Source organism: Scyliorhinus torazame, chromosome 8, assembly GCF_047496885.1.
Source record: "Scyliorhinus torazame isolate Kashiwa2021f chromosome 8, sScyTor2.1, whole genome shotgun sequence".
Taxonomy (NCBI): domain Eukaryota; kingdom Metazoa; phylum Chordata; class Chondrichthyes; order Carcharhiniformes; family Scyliorhinidae; genus Scyliorhinus; species Scyliorhinus torazame.
Window position 1 is genome coordinate 110,245,139 of NC_092714.1, and position 18,885 is coordinate 110,264,023.

An 18,885-nucleotide genomic window follows, 5' to 3' on the forward strand; every position below is an offset into this window, starting at 1 on the left:
ATTGGCCAGTAGTGGTAGGTAGTGATATAGAAAGTAGGATTATTGTGTAAGTATTTATTGCTGTACATAATAAATGACCGTTGATTTCAATCTTACTAAGCGGTGTGCTGACTTATTAATCATAACTCGAGCTTGAACCACGTGGCGGTATCCGAAAGATACCTGGCGACTCGTGAGCAAAGGTGACATATTCAGAGCTAATAAAGCTAAGGCTAATAAGAGCAACAGGCTCCATACAGACAGTGACCCGGGGCCGGGGTCGAACCCGGGTCCTCAGTGCCGTAAGGCAGCAGTGCTAACCATTGCACCACCATGCTGCCCCAGTTTACAAACTTCATAATTCTGCTGAACATCCTCAGATGACTTGAGAAACTCATTTTACATTTATGCAATGCTAAATTTATCTACAATAGCTGAAACATTCAGATTTTTAAAAGCATTAAAAAATATATTAACTTTTATTTTAGCTTTTAAGACAGAGTTATCCATTTATTTTGCTGCCTGAGAATTATTAATTTGCAAATATTTACTTTTGGTTTGTTGGGTGTGAAAACTTCAGTGAGATTAACTCTATACCTGCTTGTTGACATCATGCAGTTGCCTTAGTGCCAGTATGAAACTGCCATCAGGAAAGGGCAATTCCTACAACAGAGCTTTGCAGGCAGCTTTCCTTGAGGTCAGTGGTGACAGCCCTTACCTCTTTGTTGATCATAAAATCTAGGAAGTTGGGAAGCATCTTTGAACAAACACTCGTCAGCACCTTGCAAACCCATGACATCTAGCACCTAGAAAGACAATGGCAGCTGATACATGGGAACGCCACCACCTGCATACTCCTCTCCAAACCATTCACCGTCCTGACAGGAAAATATATCGTTGTTCTGTCACTGTTGCTGTAGCAAAGTCCTGGATCTCCCTCCCTAATATCACCATGGGTGTTCCTACACCACATTGCCTTCAGCAGTTCAAGAAGTCGGCTCACTACCATCGCCTCAAGGGCATTTAGGGATGGGCAAAAATGCTAACCTAGCCGGCGATGCCCACATCCTGGAAATTTTTTTTTTAAAGTTGTATGTTACGCAGGTGTAAGACTCTGAAATTGAAGGTAGAGTCATTATTATGGATAGGAGGATTGGAGAGATCATTATAAAGGACTTGGGAGATTCTACTTATGTACAGAACTCGTGCCCAGAATTCAGCAATCTTTTAGGCCATATATTTGCTTTGTTCTCCAATTGTGTGTGTCTGCAGGTTCAAAAGCTCAGGAAATTCCAGGTTAATGCGTCTATGGATGATCACAGGTGAATGTGCCCATGCCACTACTGATGGGCGTGTCACTAGTTTGCATGTATTAAATTTGGGCATAAATGTCTGAATCAACCTTTGCAGGGAATTTTAGTCCCTATTTTGTCAGCTAAACCTAGCTCCAGTACTTTTCTTGGGGTTGAAATGTCTGTCAGTCTAAACTGGGCTCAGTTCATGATAAGGTGCATGCACATGTAAAAGGTTGAACCAGATTATGAGCCATGAAAATCATGAAGCTGAGAAACAAAGTAACTGCAGAAGAGGCTTAGGTTTATAATAAATGCTTTTTAGTTTGCACATGGTGACAGACAGTCTTTGAATTATTGGTTCATAGAAGACTTAAGACAGGGACAGGGGTCATTCAGCCATAGTGCCTGTACTAGTTCACTGCAACAGCAACTTTGCTCATTCCACTCTGCCACACTTTCCCCATGGCCCTGCAAATATTCAGAATATTATCAAATTACCTTTCAAAAGCAATGATTGAACCTGCTTCCACTAGACACGCAGGCAGTGCATTCCAGGTTAGAAATATGGAAACATAGAAATCAGGAGCCATTTGGCTCAACAAGCCCGCTACACCATTCAATCTGATCATGGCTGATCTTTCTATCTCAGCGCTATAATCCCGCACTCTCCACATACCCCTTGATGTCTTTTCGGGCTAGAAATCTATCTATTTCTTTCTTAAATGCATTCAGTGACTTGGCCTCCATAGACTTACGTGGTAGAAAATTTGAAAGTTTCACTACCTTCCGAGTGAAGAAATTTCTCTTCATTTCAGTGCAAAATGGTCTATCCTGTATCCGAGACCGTGACCCCTTGTTCTAGACCCTCCAGCCAAGGGAAACATCATGCTTGCATTCAGCCTGTCCAGCCCTGTCAGAATTGTATCTGTTTCAAAGAGATCCCCTCTCATTCTTCTAAACTCCAGCAAATAAAAGCCTATTTGACCCAATCTCTCTTCATATGACAATCCTGCTATCCCAGGAATCAGTCTGGTGAACCTTTGGTGCACTCTCTCTATGGCAAGTATATCCTTTTTTAGGTAAGGAGACCCAAACTGCACACTCCAGGTATGGTCTCACCAAGGCCCTGTACAGTTGCAGGAAGACATCCTTGCTCCAGTGCTCAATTCCTCTTGCAATGCAGTCCAACATGCCATTTGCCTTCCTAACTGCTTGCTGTATCTGCATGCTTGCTTTCAGTGACTGCTGTCCAAGGACACTCAGGTTCTAACCACACACCGTATTAAAAAAAAGCTTTTCCTCATTCCACTGTTGATTGTTTTGCCAATCACATACAATCGGTGCCCTCTGTTTCTCAACCCGGCATCCAATGGGAACAGTTTTGCTCCATCTACTCGGTCTCATTATGATTTTGGACACTTCTATTAAATCATCTCTCAATCTACTCTTCTCCAAAGAGAACAACTTCTCCAATTATCCATGTAAATGAAATCCCTCATCTTCAAACCATTCTCATATATTTTTCTACATCCTTTGCAATATAGCTGTACATTCTTCAGAAAGTGTGGTGCCCAGAATTGGGCGCAACCCTCCAGTGGAAGCCAAACCAGGGTTTTATAAATGTTCATCAAAGTGTCCTTGCTTTTGTACCCTACGCCTCTATTTATAAAACCCTGGGCTTGTTTGCCTTTTTAATCACTTTCTCAAGCTGCCCTGCCACCTTTCACAATTTGTGCACATTTAACCTCCAGGTGTCTCTGTCCCTACACTCCCCCGCCCCCCCCCCCCCCCCCAGCATTGCACCATTCCGTTATCACTGCATCTCATCTCATCCCACCTGTCATTTCCATCAATATCTACTAAGATCAGAAGATATTACTTTGTTCATGCTATAGAATTGAACAGGCAGCTATAATGTAAGAAGAATTGCGTTTTCCTTTAAAATAAATGTTCACTCATGAAATGGAAATGACTTATTGTCACAAGTAGGCTTCAAATGAAGTTACTGTGAAAAGCCCCTCGTCCGGGGCCTGTTCGGGGAGGCTGGGATGGGAATCGAATCGTGCTGCTGGCCTGCCTTAATCTATTTTCAAAGCCAGCGATTTAGCCTTGTGCTAAACCAGCCCCTAACTGGGTTCGTAGTATTTGATATGAAGTGAATAAATATTACATCCCTCTGGGAGCATAAAAAATAATTCTGTTCAACGTGCACATTTAATGCAACAAAATCCCGCAGGTTCAGCATTCGGAAAGAAAACAAAAATATTCCAGTAGTTTCTAAAACGAAATCCCTACAATCTGTATTGAGGCTCTGACTCCCATAGCAGTGGAATCTTGGTAGCCAGGAATTCCCATTTTAGTCAGAGTAATTCCAGAGGAGCAGAAAGCCAATTTACTTGGGTTAAAATGACTCCTAAAACCGCAGGGCTCAAGTGCCGCCAATGTCACAACTTTTGGAATGTGTTTGCAAACGCAAGCGTCAATGTTTGTGAAGAGCGGCTGCTTGTTTCAGACTGTTTGGGTCGTGTGGCGAACCATTGCCGGGTAGGTCAGACACTGCACGTTGCAGGGAAACATTCAATTCGAACATTAAAACATTAATAATTTCCTGTAAACTGGTGGTTGGCATGGGGGCTGCAAGGGGAGATTGGAAACAGCCCTTAGGGCCAAGGTGTCTAAACACAAGGTTCTCAATTATTTAAATTGGTCTGAACTGGGATGGTCAGAAATCATGATAAGGAGTTGGGGTCAATTCACTGCGCTGAAGGAAGAGAAATCCTATAGTTCAATGCTACGGGGGGGGGGGGGGGGGGTGGCGAGAGGACAGGTCAGATTAGAAACAACTATTCATTATTGCATTACTCAAGCAAGTGTGTCTATACAGGAAGAACAAGGAATACCATATACTGTGCATATATATCTATACATCGATATGAAATTGAGAGTCTGATTTCAGTGGAATGGTTTGATTGGAGTTCTGAAACCAGTCGCGTCACCAGTCAGAATGAGGATTAAATGTGAGGTTGGGATTTCTCTCTCTCTCTCTCTCTCTGACTGATCCCCATCGTTTTACTGATGTACAGCCGCCGGCTGGCGAAGAGTGAGCCCGGACGCTGCGGCGAGGCACCTCCTCTCGCCTGGTGTTCCTGTTCATGTCACTGAGCGGCCAGCCCTGACCCAGCTGTGGGACACCACTGGGCCAGCTGCAGCTCCAGCTGCAGGACCATAGCGGTGTGTGTGTGTGAAAGGGAGAGTGTTTCGCCGACTCCTCCGAGCCGTGTGTGTGTTTGTGCATTGAGAGAGGGGACAGGCGGGCAGAATTACTCAGTGACTCCAGCAGGGTCAATATGGAATGGGGACAAAGTCGCCGAGTTCTGGATCCCAACAAATCCTTCCATTGATTTAGAGAGAACAAGCTGACAGCCATGAGAATAACCATGTGCTGCGATCCGAACGTGTTATTCCAGGATGCAAAAGCTGCACTTTGCTTACTACTGCACATCTTCGTAATTCCCTCGCAGAGTTCTCAACAAGTCCTCAGGATTGGTAAGTTTCTGCCAATGTGGCTTAATTTAACGTTTTCCGCTTATTGTGGTGAGCACCGTTTGTGTTCCTCATTCTGAATGACTGATTATTGTTTAATGATCTTCGCGTTTGGGGCGGAAATGAGAATAAAGTGCGAGGCGCGTGTGTGTGCGAGTCCCTGAGACTGTGCCTGGAGCTGACAATGCGGCGAAGTGTCCACACAGCAAGCGTGGGGGCCCCGGGTGTGTGTGTGTGCTGGAAAGTTGAGGACACTGACAGCAGCATTGACTAGATTTTGTGTCTTTGGGATCTGACTCCAGCTGCTTCAGATCCCAGGGGAATGCAAGTTCCATTAAGAAGCCTGTCTGGTTTGATGGATTTTAATGTTTGGATTCATTTGGGATTGTTCCAGTTCCCAAACTTAAAACAACGATCATTGACCATGTTGTGGAGCAAGTTCCCATTTTGCAATGTGTGTGCTGTGGATTCCTTGTTAAAGTTGCAGGTCGAGCTGAAAGCAGAATTCAGCAATGGGAGAATTGACAGCTGTCTGTTAAGAGCTGACAAATTCCAAAGGTTGTGTCCAAATTTCAAGTTAATGTGGGCCCACATTTCAATTAGGCGGCCGGAGCTGCAGGGTCTAACCTGGATAGACTGGCTCGGGGTCACCCAGTGAGCCCACCTGTTACACACATTGTCCAAAATGTGTCTCAATTATACTTCGATGATACTTCAATCCTGAAAACCTTCTTTAGGTCGCCTGGATTTACTGGTAGTAAATCTGTTGAACATCAGGTCACCCCTCTCCAGGATTGGACTGAAACACGATTCCATCCAAACCCCCAGGGCAGTTGGATTTGCTCCCATTCAATATTATTGCATTCGGCGTCCCTTCAATTCACAGCGGACACATTCAACTGAGGTGAATTCTTCTTGTTTTTTTTCTCTCCTCTGGTGAGCTCGTTTATTCAGCACTTATCCAGCAGCTTAGCAGTCAGCAGAATGGACAGCTCCTTCGCTGCTCTTCACTAGAATGTAAAGGGTGGAGTGGCTGGGCTGCTTCACACTGATCAATATTAACCGGAGCTGCCCCACAAAGCGGCCAACCAGCCCTCCAACCCTTTTTACTATCCAAATCTGACCCAAATATCAAACTGTGAAACTTCTGTATTTTTATTTTACACCAGAGAAACTGAAAACGTTCTTCTAAAAGGATGCAATTTTTCAATTTCTAATATTAAATAATAACATTAAAGACCACGCCAAGGATTCTTTCCAATTACAACAAGCCGGCAACAGTTCCCATTATTACTAACTTTTAAACACTGGCATTTCGAGTGTTGTTGCCAGCTCTTTGATTTAAGATAATCCAAAAGAACTCCAATTGACAAGTAAATAACCCATGGGTGGAAGCACACATTTTTCCATGCAAATTCTATTAGATCTAGTGGGATCATTCCCGAGTTATTTTGCTCCTGATACTTCCATGTAGACATTCAAATAGATGGACAGGTCCGTTACTTTAGCCCTTTGTTATTCGGGAGAGGGACCTTATTCATGGCTGTGTGATTGGGTAGTTGTGTTCAGCCCCCTTTGTGAAAAGATGGTAATGATCCATACTGTTGAGTAACTCTCTCTGAATTTGTGTTGTTCATGTGATAAACAGAATGGCAGTAATAGCAGGCCGCATGGTAGGCTGGATGTACTATTTCCTATCTGGAGAGCACCTATTCTCAGCTGAGCTGCGGGGAAGAGGTACCAAGTAGCTGCAGCGGAGGGCGCCATGCACTGCTGTGGGAGAGAGAAAAGGAGTGCTGCTGCATTGAAAATGCCACTGGAGGGAGCTCCTCATCTCAGCTGGGCTGGATGGGAGAAGTGCAAAGTAGCGGCGATGAAGGGTGCTACTTTTGGAGGGGAGGGGGGGGAGGGGAGGGGGGCTGAGGGGGGAAGGGGCAGTGGACGGGAGTGGGAGGGGGCGAGGGTTTGCAGAAGTGGGCAGGTTGATGGAATGCTGCTGTAGTTCTTTTCCTAGCGAATGATTCAATAATATATGACCTGAGACTTAGGAACAAATCAGCTTCCCATTATTTTTAATTGAACTCTATAAATGATCTGGAGATCGTGCACAGAAGAGGGTTGAAAACAACATGAGGAGTGAACACACAACAAGATATACTTGGGGGGAATGGCAGGATTGGTGGCGCTCATTGGAAGTGATGGGTGTGCAATTGGAATGGAGGGGTTCAAGTGCACAGCTGAGAGTGAATTTCTTACCTGAATTGCACAGTGGTGGTGAGGGCCTAGTGGAGGTTGGGTATTTCCCCACTTGATGGAAAGGGAAATCTAAAGGTTGACTAAAGAGCCGTTCTGATGAAATCCTGGGTTTCAGAAAATTAATCACATGCTGGAAGCAGAATTTGGAAGGGAAAATAATGGAGAAAATACAAAAAAACCTACAAAAAAGCAGAGGGGAATGAATAAACATTTCAGGTACATATGGGATATGAATGAACAGCTGCTAATCAAACATCAGCAATGGTGTTGACCATTTTGGCATGCAAATTACAAAATAGAAATGAAAAAGATAGTTATCTTGCTACTGGAAATTATGAAAAATCTCAGCTTCATCCTTTTGCCTTTAACATCAAATCCACCTGAAGTACTGAAGAAGTCCAGATATATGCATTGTACCCCTCAATTCATTTCTTTTCTGCTTTTATTCTTACAGGAAAAAGCAGATGGTTGATAGTTATCAATGAAAATCCTGGGCAGTAGTTCAGAATTCATTGTGCATTTAATTACATTTCTACCTTCCTTTTTTGTGTTACAACTATACATTGAAAGCAGTTTCAGAAATGTACAATTACATGATCTCAGCATTAAAATTTTATCTTGCCAGAATGAATAAATGATATTTAAATGATTTTGTAAAATAAAAATTAACATTTTTCCCATGTTCTCTGCTTTTTGCTGTACTGTTATTCTACCCCTTAATGTCTGACTGCCTCTATACTTTCTGAAGCCAGTTCTCTCCCCTCCCAGTTGTCCCCTCAATTGATGATTATCTGGTTTCTTGGTTAGCCATTATCTCTGTTTCTATCAGTTTTTAAAGTAATTGCTAAAAGTAATAAATGTTCTTGCCTACAGAACAAAATTGAAAAAATGTGGAGAGCAAAATAAGCCTTGTACAGGAACTAGACCAATTTTTAAAAAAATAAGAAAGGCGAATAAAGAAAATGCACAGCAGTAGGTTTGAAAAGATAAATGGTTTCTTTTTATGGCCACCTTTTCTCCTCGCATTGTAACTTTTGACTTAAAAAGAAGGAATTTCTATCCTTTGAGAAGAGTCAATCCTACTCAAACATTAAGTTGAGAAACAATAAAGTTTCAATTTAATTTCTAGATGAGATTATTGGTGATTGTGCTGTGCTGTGATGATTACGCTGCAGCCTGACCTATGGCCCTGCCGGTGTATTTTTTGCCTTCGTTGTTTTAAGTGAATGCTTTGACATTAATAGTTCCCTTAGGATTCCAAACACAATTTGGGTTGGAGAGTTCAGCATACTCAGCACCCACTTAAAATCAACAAGATCGATTTATTTCCTTTCATTCCAAAGGGGAAGAGCAGATTAGAGGAAATAGGTCAAGCAGCTGTTTCAGCAGCTTGGAATTATTGAAGTGCAGTATTATTTCATCTGTGCACTGAAAGCTATGTCAAGTATTAAGTCCCAATTCCGTAACACTGGTTATGTTTTTGCCATTAAGAACTTAATGATTTTCAAGTACAGGAAAAAGCTATTAAACCATAGTTTAACCCTAACTTATCACCTGTTATGGTTTCGCTGGGGCCCTCAATCTTTTTTCTCTTTAAGATCTATGTCTCTTGAACCTATTTTTGCTGACACCCCTTGTTTGATTTTCCCAGAAACTTACCTCATGTTCAGACTATTAAGTGGAAAGAAAGTTTTGCGTGACTTGTATTACTGTTGATTTCAGAGTTTCAAAATTAGTCCCTGACATTTGAATCGTTTGAAATTGTGAATAATTTGCCTACATTGACTGTCAATTCCTGTCATCTCAAAGACATCAAATACATCTTACAGAAGTCCTATATGTTAATGCTGAATTTATGTTGCAACTGTTTTGATTAACACAAATAACCAAGTAAACAAAATCAAATAAACTGAGGGACAAATTAAAGGGACAGTTGCTTAAAGGGAAACTGCCTCAAACAAAAAGCGAATCACAAATGAGACTTAAAACATCAAACCAAAATGTGCCTCTGTGGTGCCCAATGGGCATGGAAGGTCTCAAGGGTGGCAGGGGACACCACCTGGTTCCTCTCAAGGGACACCTGACTGTGAATGTAGCCATGGAAGAGGGGCAGACAAGCAATGAAATAGTTCCCTTACGTTGGTAATTAAGTACAGCTGTTCCTCATTGGGGTAGGTTAAGGGGATCATTGTAAAAGTATATAAACCAGTCTACTCTTATAGAATCCCTACAATGCAGAAGGAGGCCTTTCAGCCTATTGAGACTACACCAGCGCTCTGAAAGAGCACCCTACTTAGACCCACTCCCCCACCTTGTCCCTGTAACCTCATAACCCCATCTAATCTTTGGACACGAAGGTGCAATTAACATGGCCAATCCACCTAACCTGCATATCTTTGGACTGTGGGAGGAAACCGGTACACCCGGTGGAAACCCATGCAGACAGGGCGAATGTGCAAACTCCACACAATCACCCAAGGCCTGAGTTGAACCCGGGTCTCTGGTGCTGCAAGGCAGCAGTGCTAACCACTGTGCCACCGTGCTGCCCCAACACGTTTGAGTGTCTGGGGGAATCGATGACTTTGCTTTATAATCTTGGAAATAAACCTGATTTAAGGCACATTCTTCCTTAACATACAATTATTAGAATTAACAATGTATTGTTTCAAATTTTGGAGAAGACATTCTTTACAATAAGAATGTGAAAGTCTGTTCTGATATGTTTGCTCTGGGGTTTTTGTAATGATAAGCCTTCCCATAAACGTGTTGGCTTGAAGTAACTTGGGTAAAATGAAACAAAAACGGCCTCACCAGGGAGCAACCATTCTGGGAATGTGCAGACTAAAGGACTTCCTTTGCAGGACTAGTTCCACCACATCAATGAGCGTTGGAGAAGGGAAAAATTAGTTTATTTTAAAATTACTGACATGGATACAAGTTCTCGCGACTTGTGTGTAACAGTCATTTATTTAGAAGAATACCTCTGTTTTAAAAAATAAAGCATTGTATATGGTTGCAATCAAATCAGTTATACTGATGCATATTTGCTTAAATGTCTATATGTGTCGATATATATATGTTTCTGGAACATACCTCTTCATTCACCTATGGAAGGAGCAGTGCTCCGAAAGCTAGTGTTTGAAACAAGCCTGTTGGACTTTAACCTGGTGTTGTAAGTGTTCTATTTGCTTAAAAGCATGTTCTTTTATTTAGTTCATTTTCGGGTTATTTGTGTTGCTCACAAGCCCAACATTTATTGTCTAACCCTTCGGTCATGCGCCATTTTCTTGAACTTCAGCAGTTCATGTGCTGGAGGTGCTCTCACGTTGCTATTAGGTAGGGAGTTCCAGCATTTTGATCCAGTGATGCTGATGGAACAGCAAAGTATTCCCAAGTCAGGGCAGTGGGTGACTTGTCCTTCTTGGTTGTAGTGGCTGTGCATTTGGGACATGTGGTTGAATAATTTACTCTGTAATATGTTGGATTTTCTGATTTTGTATTTATTACAATTGACTTGACTTTTGTTCTTTGAAATTGCGTATAAATAATGGACTTTATCCAGGAGCAGTTAAACAAAATGACTTAAGTTAACTTCTTGTAAAACTTTTGGTGGTTACACTTTTTGAATATTATCATATATATTTCAATGTTATATAATAAAGTGAGACTGCCAGCAGAAGCTAACAAAGTAAGTGCTGTTTTTCATTCCTAAGAAGTTTACACTTAGGCAGTCTGTAGTACTAATTTTATGGATTATTTTATACCCATTATGCCTATTGACAGTGGTCGTGAAGGAAATAGACCATCAAAACCTCCTACTTTGGACATACCATAAGCTATATGTCTGGGAAAGCTTCCTGTACATTTCTCCAAAAGTGTGGCTGAAGAACTGTTTTAATATTGAAAACCTCAGGTGAAGGACTTGAGTTCATAGGAACCGGAGTAGGTCATTCAGTTCTAGGTTCATCATGAATATCACCAAGATTGAAAAGATGCTGAGAGAATGATGAAGTAATGATTTAGTGACAGCAAGATTGAATCTTTATATTAATATTTTGAGGATTAAAAGAGTGTTTTTGAGCTCAGCAAGGGCAAGAGAAAAAGGTTAAAATTGGTACTAACCTTAGTAATTTAAAATAGAAAGAGATTTAAAAAGGCTATGATGGAGAAAAGAAGTTGGAGACCAGGGTGAAATTAGAATTGTGTACTGAATAACAATGGTGTTTGTATCTTATTCAAGATTGTAAGAGAAGAGTTGTGAGTTCACTCAATATAAGAGCAACATTGATGTCTTGGATAGGCTTTATAGAGTTCAGTTTTTTGATCCCAAAATATGTTTTGACATGAAAGAGGTTTCTAAACTTTGTGAAGACTGCTTTAGCAGTATCTGTGGAGATCGTAAAACCAAGATTGCCAATAGATCAATAAGGTACAACATTGACCGAACCTATGAAAGAAATGAAGAAATTGTTTCTTTCAAGTGTTAGATCATACAGTGGTTATTTTATTGGACGAATGTTCAAATCAGACCATTTTGATTCTTTAAATAACTAAATCTGAACACAACAAACTGGTATCGGTAAGAATGCAGTCTTGGTGCTATGGAATTGTTCTAAAAAATCGAACTGATTCCTTAATGCCCTTTATCATGAAAAACACACTGTGGTTTCAGTGTGGCTGCAGAGTGTGCCATCTACTGGATGCACTGCATTATCTTGCCAGAGCCTCCCAAACCTTTCACCTCCATCTCAAAGCGCAAGGAGCAGGTCCATGGGAATGCAGATACCTCCAAGTTGCACACCACTCTGACTTGGACATATTTCATTGCTGTTTCAGCAGCACGGGATCAAAATTCTGCAACTTATTACCAAACCGCTTAATGGCAGCACCTTCATTGCACAAGCTGTAGCATTTCATAAAGAAAGTTTCACCTCCTTTTCTCCAATGATATCCATTTCCTGAGAAATGATTAAATAAAACCTTATTTAGAACTAAATTGTTCTTAATTTTCCTTTCATACATTAATATTCTTGCAGTATAGTTTAGCTGTATGGTTATATAGGAGACCGTATGACTTCTGGGATGAATTATGTTTACATCCTTGTAGGAATTAGGTTCCTTATTAGTTCCTGTTATTCCAGGAATTGGGCTTAGTTGTGGATAGGGTTCTCCATTCTCTTCTCTGTTGATCTCTAATTTAACAAAGAGTGAACTGGTTCAGGTTCTGGTTGCTTCATCTTCCTTTTTGTTTCTCTCGTCCGATATTTGTTTCTAAGTGGTGTAGTCCTTAGTGTTTCTCCCAAGTATGCTGAAAGGAGCTTTCATGGTAACTACTTATTTCTTCTTCTTTCAGCCTCTCCCATTTGGAGTCACTACAAAACTAGTTAATCATCCTTCTCCATCTCCTCCTGTCAGTCACCCATTGCTCTTCTAATCCCCCTGCATTAAGTCTCTCACCACCACATCTTTCCATCTGGTCTTATGCCTTCTCTTCTTCTTTATGGTAGTCTGACCTTTATCACTTACTATTGTGCTCTTTGCAATTGATGATCATATGTTTTTAATCTCTTCTCAACTAGTTTTTTCGATACTCCCACAATCTTCACTAACACCTCCACCACCCAATTTATCGGTTCCTGATTTTGTCCTTTCTCATTTCTCGGCACATCCATCTTAGCTTCCACGTCTGTTTTGCATCCAGTCACTGTTCCTCTCAAGCTTCTGCACCATATACCAAGGCTATTCTCACAACCGCCTTGTAGATTCTTCCTTTCAATTTCAGCAATACTTTTCTATCAAATCACAGTCGACTACACTTCTTCCAGTTACATCAACCAGAGCTAACCTGTTGGTAATTTTGTTTACCATCTTCTGCCACCACTGACCCCAAGTATTTGAAGCTACTTACTTTCCACCATTCTTCCCGCTCATCTTTATACCTTCACTCTGATCCCCTTCCCTGCTCTCAAACCGACCGTTCATAGGATCTTTGATCAACTGAGCTTCATAGCCTTGTCTTGCAGTGCCTTTCTCCAGTTCTTCAGATACTCACTCATATTCTCATCATCCTCACAAGATAGCTCGATATCATCGGAAAACACCATTGACTTCCTGTCTCACTTGTTCATTTAGAACATCTATGACAATCAGGAAGAGGTTCAGTGTTGATTTATTGGTGTAATCCAAATTTGGCTTTGAAACTCTATCTTTCCCCCACACAGCCTCTCAGTCTTGTTTGGCACTACTGGTCTATGTTCTGTAATAATCATATATACCTCACAGGGAGTCCACAAATTCTAACACACCTCCATACATCCTCCATACATCCTCGCTAGGTCATAAGCCTATGAATGCAATTGTCATGTTTTTTTAAAAAAAGAATTAGAGTGCCCAATTCATTGTTTCCAATTAATGGGCAATTTTAGTGTGGCCAATCCACCGAGCCTGTACATCTTTGGGTTGTGGGGGTGAAACCCACGCAACACGGGGAGAATGTGCAAACTCCAAATGGACAGTGATCCAGAGCCGGATCAAACCTGGGACCTCTGCACCGTGAGGCAGCAATGCTAACCAATGCTAACCATGCTGCCCCTATACAATTGTCATGTTAACTGATCTTCCCAATATTTTTTCATCACTTGTATCAAAATAAAGGTGGAAACAGTGGTGCCTCTTCTGGGCATGAATCTGAATTGACCTTCATGAATTTCCACTATTTTTCTCAATCTGATTCTGTCCATAAATCTCTCCCATATCTTGGAAAATATGTAGTAGAATTTAAATTTTTTGGTAGTTTTGCAATCTTGAATGTCTCCCTTTCCTTTGAAGAATGCTTTGCCTCCATGTCCTAGGGGCCTTCTCTCTTACTATAACACAGCTGGATAGCTTGCTCAGGACCTGAAACCCAAATTCACCTAGGCAGGTTCATACTTCTGCTGGTATCTCACCTGGCCCTTGTTCTTTGCTGTTTTTCATTCCTTTACGTGCTATTCTGATTTCTTTCAGTCCAAAAGGGTTGGGTTGGGTTACTGGGTTACGGGGATAGGGTGGAGGCGTGGGCTTAAGTGGGTGCTCTTTCCCACTCGATGAGCCAAATGGCCTCCTTCTGCACTGGAAATTCTATGATTCAAAGAAGAGACAGACTATGATTCATATTCAAGGCGGTGGAGGCATCTCATGCGTCAGTCTACCGGGACCGCATTTCTTTCGAGGACATAATGGAAGCGGCATGCAGGAGGAGACTCAGATTGGGCCGTGAGACGGTGGGCCATATATGCCACCTAATGGCGCACCTGGCACCAGTTGGAACAGGGGGAGGACATGCCATCCCAGTGAGAGTGAAGGTCATGGTCGCCCTAAATTTTTCGCGACCGGCTCCTTCCAGTCGTTGAGCGGGGACCTTTGTGGAATCCCTCAGGCATCGGTGCACCGGTGCATCCGGCCCGTTACCGACGGCCTATATGCCGTCGTGGGATGATACATCGATTTCCCGGAGGACCACACACACCAGGTTGCCAGGGCAGCGCAATTCGCCTCAGTGGCCGGGATCCTGATGGTCCAAGGCGTCGTGGATGGGGTGCACGTCAACTTGCGTGCACCGCTGCGGAACAGGGACGTCTTCCTGAACAGGAAGGGGACATACTCAATGAACGTGCAGGTGGTATGCGACCACAGAATGCGAATAATGCACGCGTGCGCCCAATACCCGGGCAGCGTGCATGACGCCCTTATACTGCCGCAGTCCTTCATCCCCACAATTTTTGAGGGTCAGCCCCCCCGGATGAGGGGTTGGTTGCTGGGCGACAGGGGTTATCCATTGCAGCCGTGGCTGATGACGCCTATACGGAGGCCACAGACCAACACGGAGACCCGCTACAATGAGGCCCATGCGGCAACCAGGGGTGTCGTGGAGAGGTGCTTCGGTCTCTTTACAATGAGATTCCGGTGCCTGGACCACTCTGGAGGTGCTCTGCAGTACGACCCCGACAGGGGCGGAAGAATCGTAGTTGCATGCTGCGTCTTGCACAACATCACCCAACAGAGGAGCGATGTAATGGAGGAGGAAGAAGCAGGTGAGCCCGATGAGGGCATTGACTCTGAACATGAGGATGAGGAGAAGGAGGAGGTGGAGGATGAGGAGGGTGAGGATTGGAGGGCAGCGGGGCACAGACACCTGCGGGGTGCGGGATATGGCCGGGAGGATGCACGACCCCACCTGCTGGGACAGCGAGCACGCGAGGCGTTGATCGCCGCACGTTTTGCACACTAGGGGGAGGGCATCGTTGTGCAGGGCACTCGCACGATTGACCGTGCGCAAAGGCACCACCCAGCACGCCCCCCCACCCACCTCCCACACCATCGCACAACCCTACCACACACGACACCACTCTCACGCAACCCTACACCTGCGGCACCTCATTATTGTCGTTACGCTTTTACTTCCGTAAGTGGGTGTGAACAGTGCCATGTTGGATGATGACAACCCGCTCTGCGATGAGCTGTGAGCTACAGATCGCTACTGAATGTCTGACGCATGGCCATATCTGAATACCCCCACCTCGGTGTCCTCTTTATGCGTCAAGGACACTCCATCACATGTCCATGTGGGGCAGCGGGCGTCGGAGCACTGAGGACGATAGCGTGTTTGGGGTTGGGGGGGGAACACCCTGCCTCACCCTTGCAATGATTTTCGAACACCATCATCATCGGGCACCGTGCTGGATGGCGTGTTGCCACCCTCCTCTGCCCGCTGCCCACCAGATGCTACCAGAGACAGGACAGGGGAGTGCGAGTGTTCCGGTCCCTCCCTTGCTGGTGTAACTAGGACAGGCACCGGGACCTCCTCCTCCCTCGGAGATCTTGGTGGCCTCCGGCCCTCTCTAAGGTATAGTGGTGCACGCGGAGGCATGCCCCGTGGCACCACCGACACCTGGTGCTGCCAGTCCGCTGCCAGTCCTGGAGGCCCGCTGTGGAATTGACCAGGGTCTGAACGTTGCCGGCGATGGAGCTGAGGGAGTGCGACATCCCTCTCAGGGACGACGCTACCTCCCGCTGGGTCTGTGCGACGCCATCCACCACATGGGCAAGGCCGCCGATGCTCTCGGCGATGGCCTGCTGGGACTGGGCCATGGCCGGCTGGGACTGGGCCATGGCCTGCTGGGGCGGGGCCATGGCCTGCTGGGACTGGGCCATGGCTGGCTGGGACTGGGCCATGGCCGGCTGGGACTGGGCCATGGCCTGCTGGGACTGGGCCATGGCCGGCTGGGACTGGGCCATGGCCTGCTGGGGCAGGGCCATGGCCTGCTGAGACTGCGCCAGAACCCAGAGCGCGGCGGCAATGTCCATGTGGCTGTGGAGCATGGCTGCCTGTGAGTGGGCAGCCCTGTTATGGGCCACGAATGACGCGTGTGTACTAAGCCCCACGCCCTGAAGAACCTGACCCATGGCCGAAACCATTTCCCCCATTGCCTCCATCGCGGATGCCACCCGTGCGGTGTCGGTCTGGGTGGCAGCCATGACCGGCACCACTCCCTGCTCGTGGACGCGGATTGACTCCTCCAGCTGCGTCTGCAGTAGCCGTAAGACAGCGGTCATCCCATTGTCTGGTCCCTGGGCTTGCAAATGCATCGGGTCTGTGGGTGGGCCTGGAAATCCCAGGAACCCGGGAACCGTCTGGACGGCAGCTGGGTGCTGGGCCTGGGCTGCCCTCCGACCGTCCAGCCCCTCGGCTGCTCCGACCTCCACCTGCTGTACCGGTTCGGCTGTGTGGTGCGCACCAGTCTGTGACCCAGAAGCAACTTACTTGTCCAACCGAGGTGAGTGTATCTGCGACGTTGGAGGGTGTGGGTGACAGCAGTGCCGCGACCGCTAGGTCCTCGTCTGTACCCAGGTCTGGGGTCTCCTGGCTGGAACCTTGGCCCGGTGCATTCAGTCCACGGCCCATGCCAGGTGCCATACCCCTGTGCCTCGTATGTCGCAACGTCCTCTGTGCGTCACTGTCCTAAGGGGCTGATGTATGAAATTATTCAGTTATGTTGACTGTCTGGATCATACTGGAACGTGGTGAATTTCTGGCAAATGGCACAAAATGCTGTTTACATTGTTTCCACATCTCGTCTGCAAGTATTTTGGATGATCAAGAGAACCCTTGCAGAAATTCAACTTCCATGTATTTAATAGTGTCAGCAAATGTAAAAGCGACGTGTTCAACGCATCCATCAAGCTAATTAACCATAGAAAATAGATTTAATGGAAACCATGTGCACGGTAACTTATAACTTTATCCTGTTCCCTCAGGAACAGAGTTTGAATCTGGTCTTAACTGACTGATTGGGGTGGAGTTAAAGAAGCAGTCTTTTGTCTTTTGATAAGTCCAGCTATCAAATTGGCTTTCATCCAGAAACAAAAACACAAAATACTGGAATAGCTCAGATCAAGCAGCACCTATGGAGAAAAAACAGACAGTTACCATTTCACGCTGATTATCTATCATCGACTGTATTTTGCTTTCATTTTTATATTAGTTTTTCCTTGGTTCATCATTACTGTGGAGTTCACGTTTCACTGCTATAAAGGATGACTGGGATGATCAGTTGACAAAGCCTTCAATTGCACTGTTATCAGTTCTGATTTCTAAATTGTTTCCAGTGGTTTTCAATTGTCCTAAGGGTAATTGAATCTCTGAACATTCACAAGTTGCTGTAATGAGCCAATCCAAGTTGAAAAACGGTCCCCTTGTTTTAGCTTCTGATCTAATGGAATCCTGATGTCCATATCCATTCTTTACTTATGAACATCTTCTCAGTGACTCTGGCGTTGATACAAAATATGAAATATCTTGCTGTTACGGTGATCTGCAGGTCACCATCATCTCCATTTATCCTATTTCATTGACAAACCACAAAATTATTCTTTTTGCTTGAGGTGGTGCCATCATGATCCATTCCGTTCCTGTCTAAGCCCATTATTGACTTGTTTGTTGAATAGCTAAAATAATAACCATATCTGACATTTTACTGAAATCAGTCGTGAATGTACCCATATGTGATGATTTGTGAAAATTGTAGAACTATTAATAAGGCAGGCTTATTTAGGTCATGTTGTTGTAATTCCTTATTTAAATAGAATCTCAATCACTTGTTTGAGAAAATGAAATGAAAATGTCACATATCTGGGTTGGCAAATGATCTACTTGAGGATAGGTGAAACACTAAGCAGATCAACAACATGGTGCAGTTGGAACCGTCTTCAGCCAGAAGTACCAAATGGTTGATCCATCTCAACTTCCTCTGGGGTCCCTATAACAGATGCCAGTCTTCAGACAATTCAATTCACTCCATATATTATCAAGGAATGGCTGAAGGTATTGGTTCCAGCAAAACCTATGGATCCTGATAACAACCTGACAGTCGGACTGAAGTACTCTTAGCAAGCTGTTCCAGTGCAGCTCCAACAGAAGCATTTACCTGGCAATGTGGAGAATTGCTGAGATATGTCCTGTCTACAAAAATCAGGACAAATACAACCTGGCCTATTACTGCCACATCTGTCTACTCTCAATCATCGGAAAAATTATGCAAGGTGTCGTTACAGTTCTATCAAGTGTAAGGGTCCTTCCTGTGTGTTCCTGTTTATTCCCTTGTTTCCCCTTTGTTTTAATTTTGCTATTACAATTTTGATCATTGGAAGATTAATGGACTTGTGCCTTTAATTCAAGCAGAAGCCTGTGCTGGTTTAAACTGGAGATTGACCAATGACAGATTTGGGCTGTGACTCGGTTTGACTGACTTTCCTGGTGGCCAATGAATTGGCC

The 18,885-nt window shown here is 44.3% G+C and overlaps 1 protein-coding gene across 1 annotated transcript in view; it reads left to right on the forward strand.

Annotated features, from left to right (window-relative positions):
* The first annotated feature begins 4,346 nt into the window (after positions 1-4,346).
* The window catches only part of LOC140428037 (glutamate receptor ionotropic, kainate 1-like), a 547,961-nt gene continuing 533,422 nt past the window's right edge, over positions 4,347-18,885 (forward strand). The window contains exon 1 of the mRNA XM_072514019.1: positions 4,347-4,820. Within this exon, the coding sequence (XP_072370120.1) occupies positions 4,700-4,820 (121 nt within the window). The 5' untranslated portion in view covers positions 4,347-4,699. The remainder of the gene's footprint in view (positions 4,821-18,885) is intronic.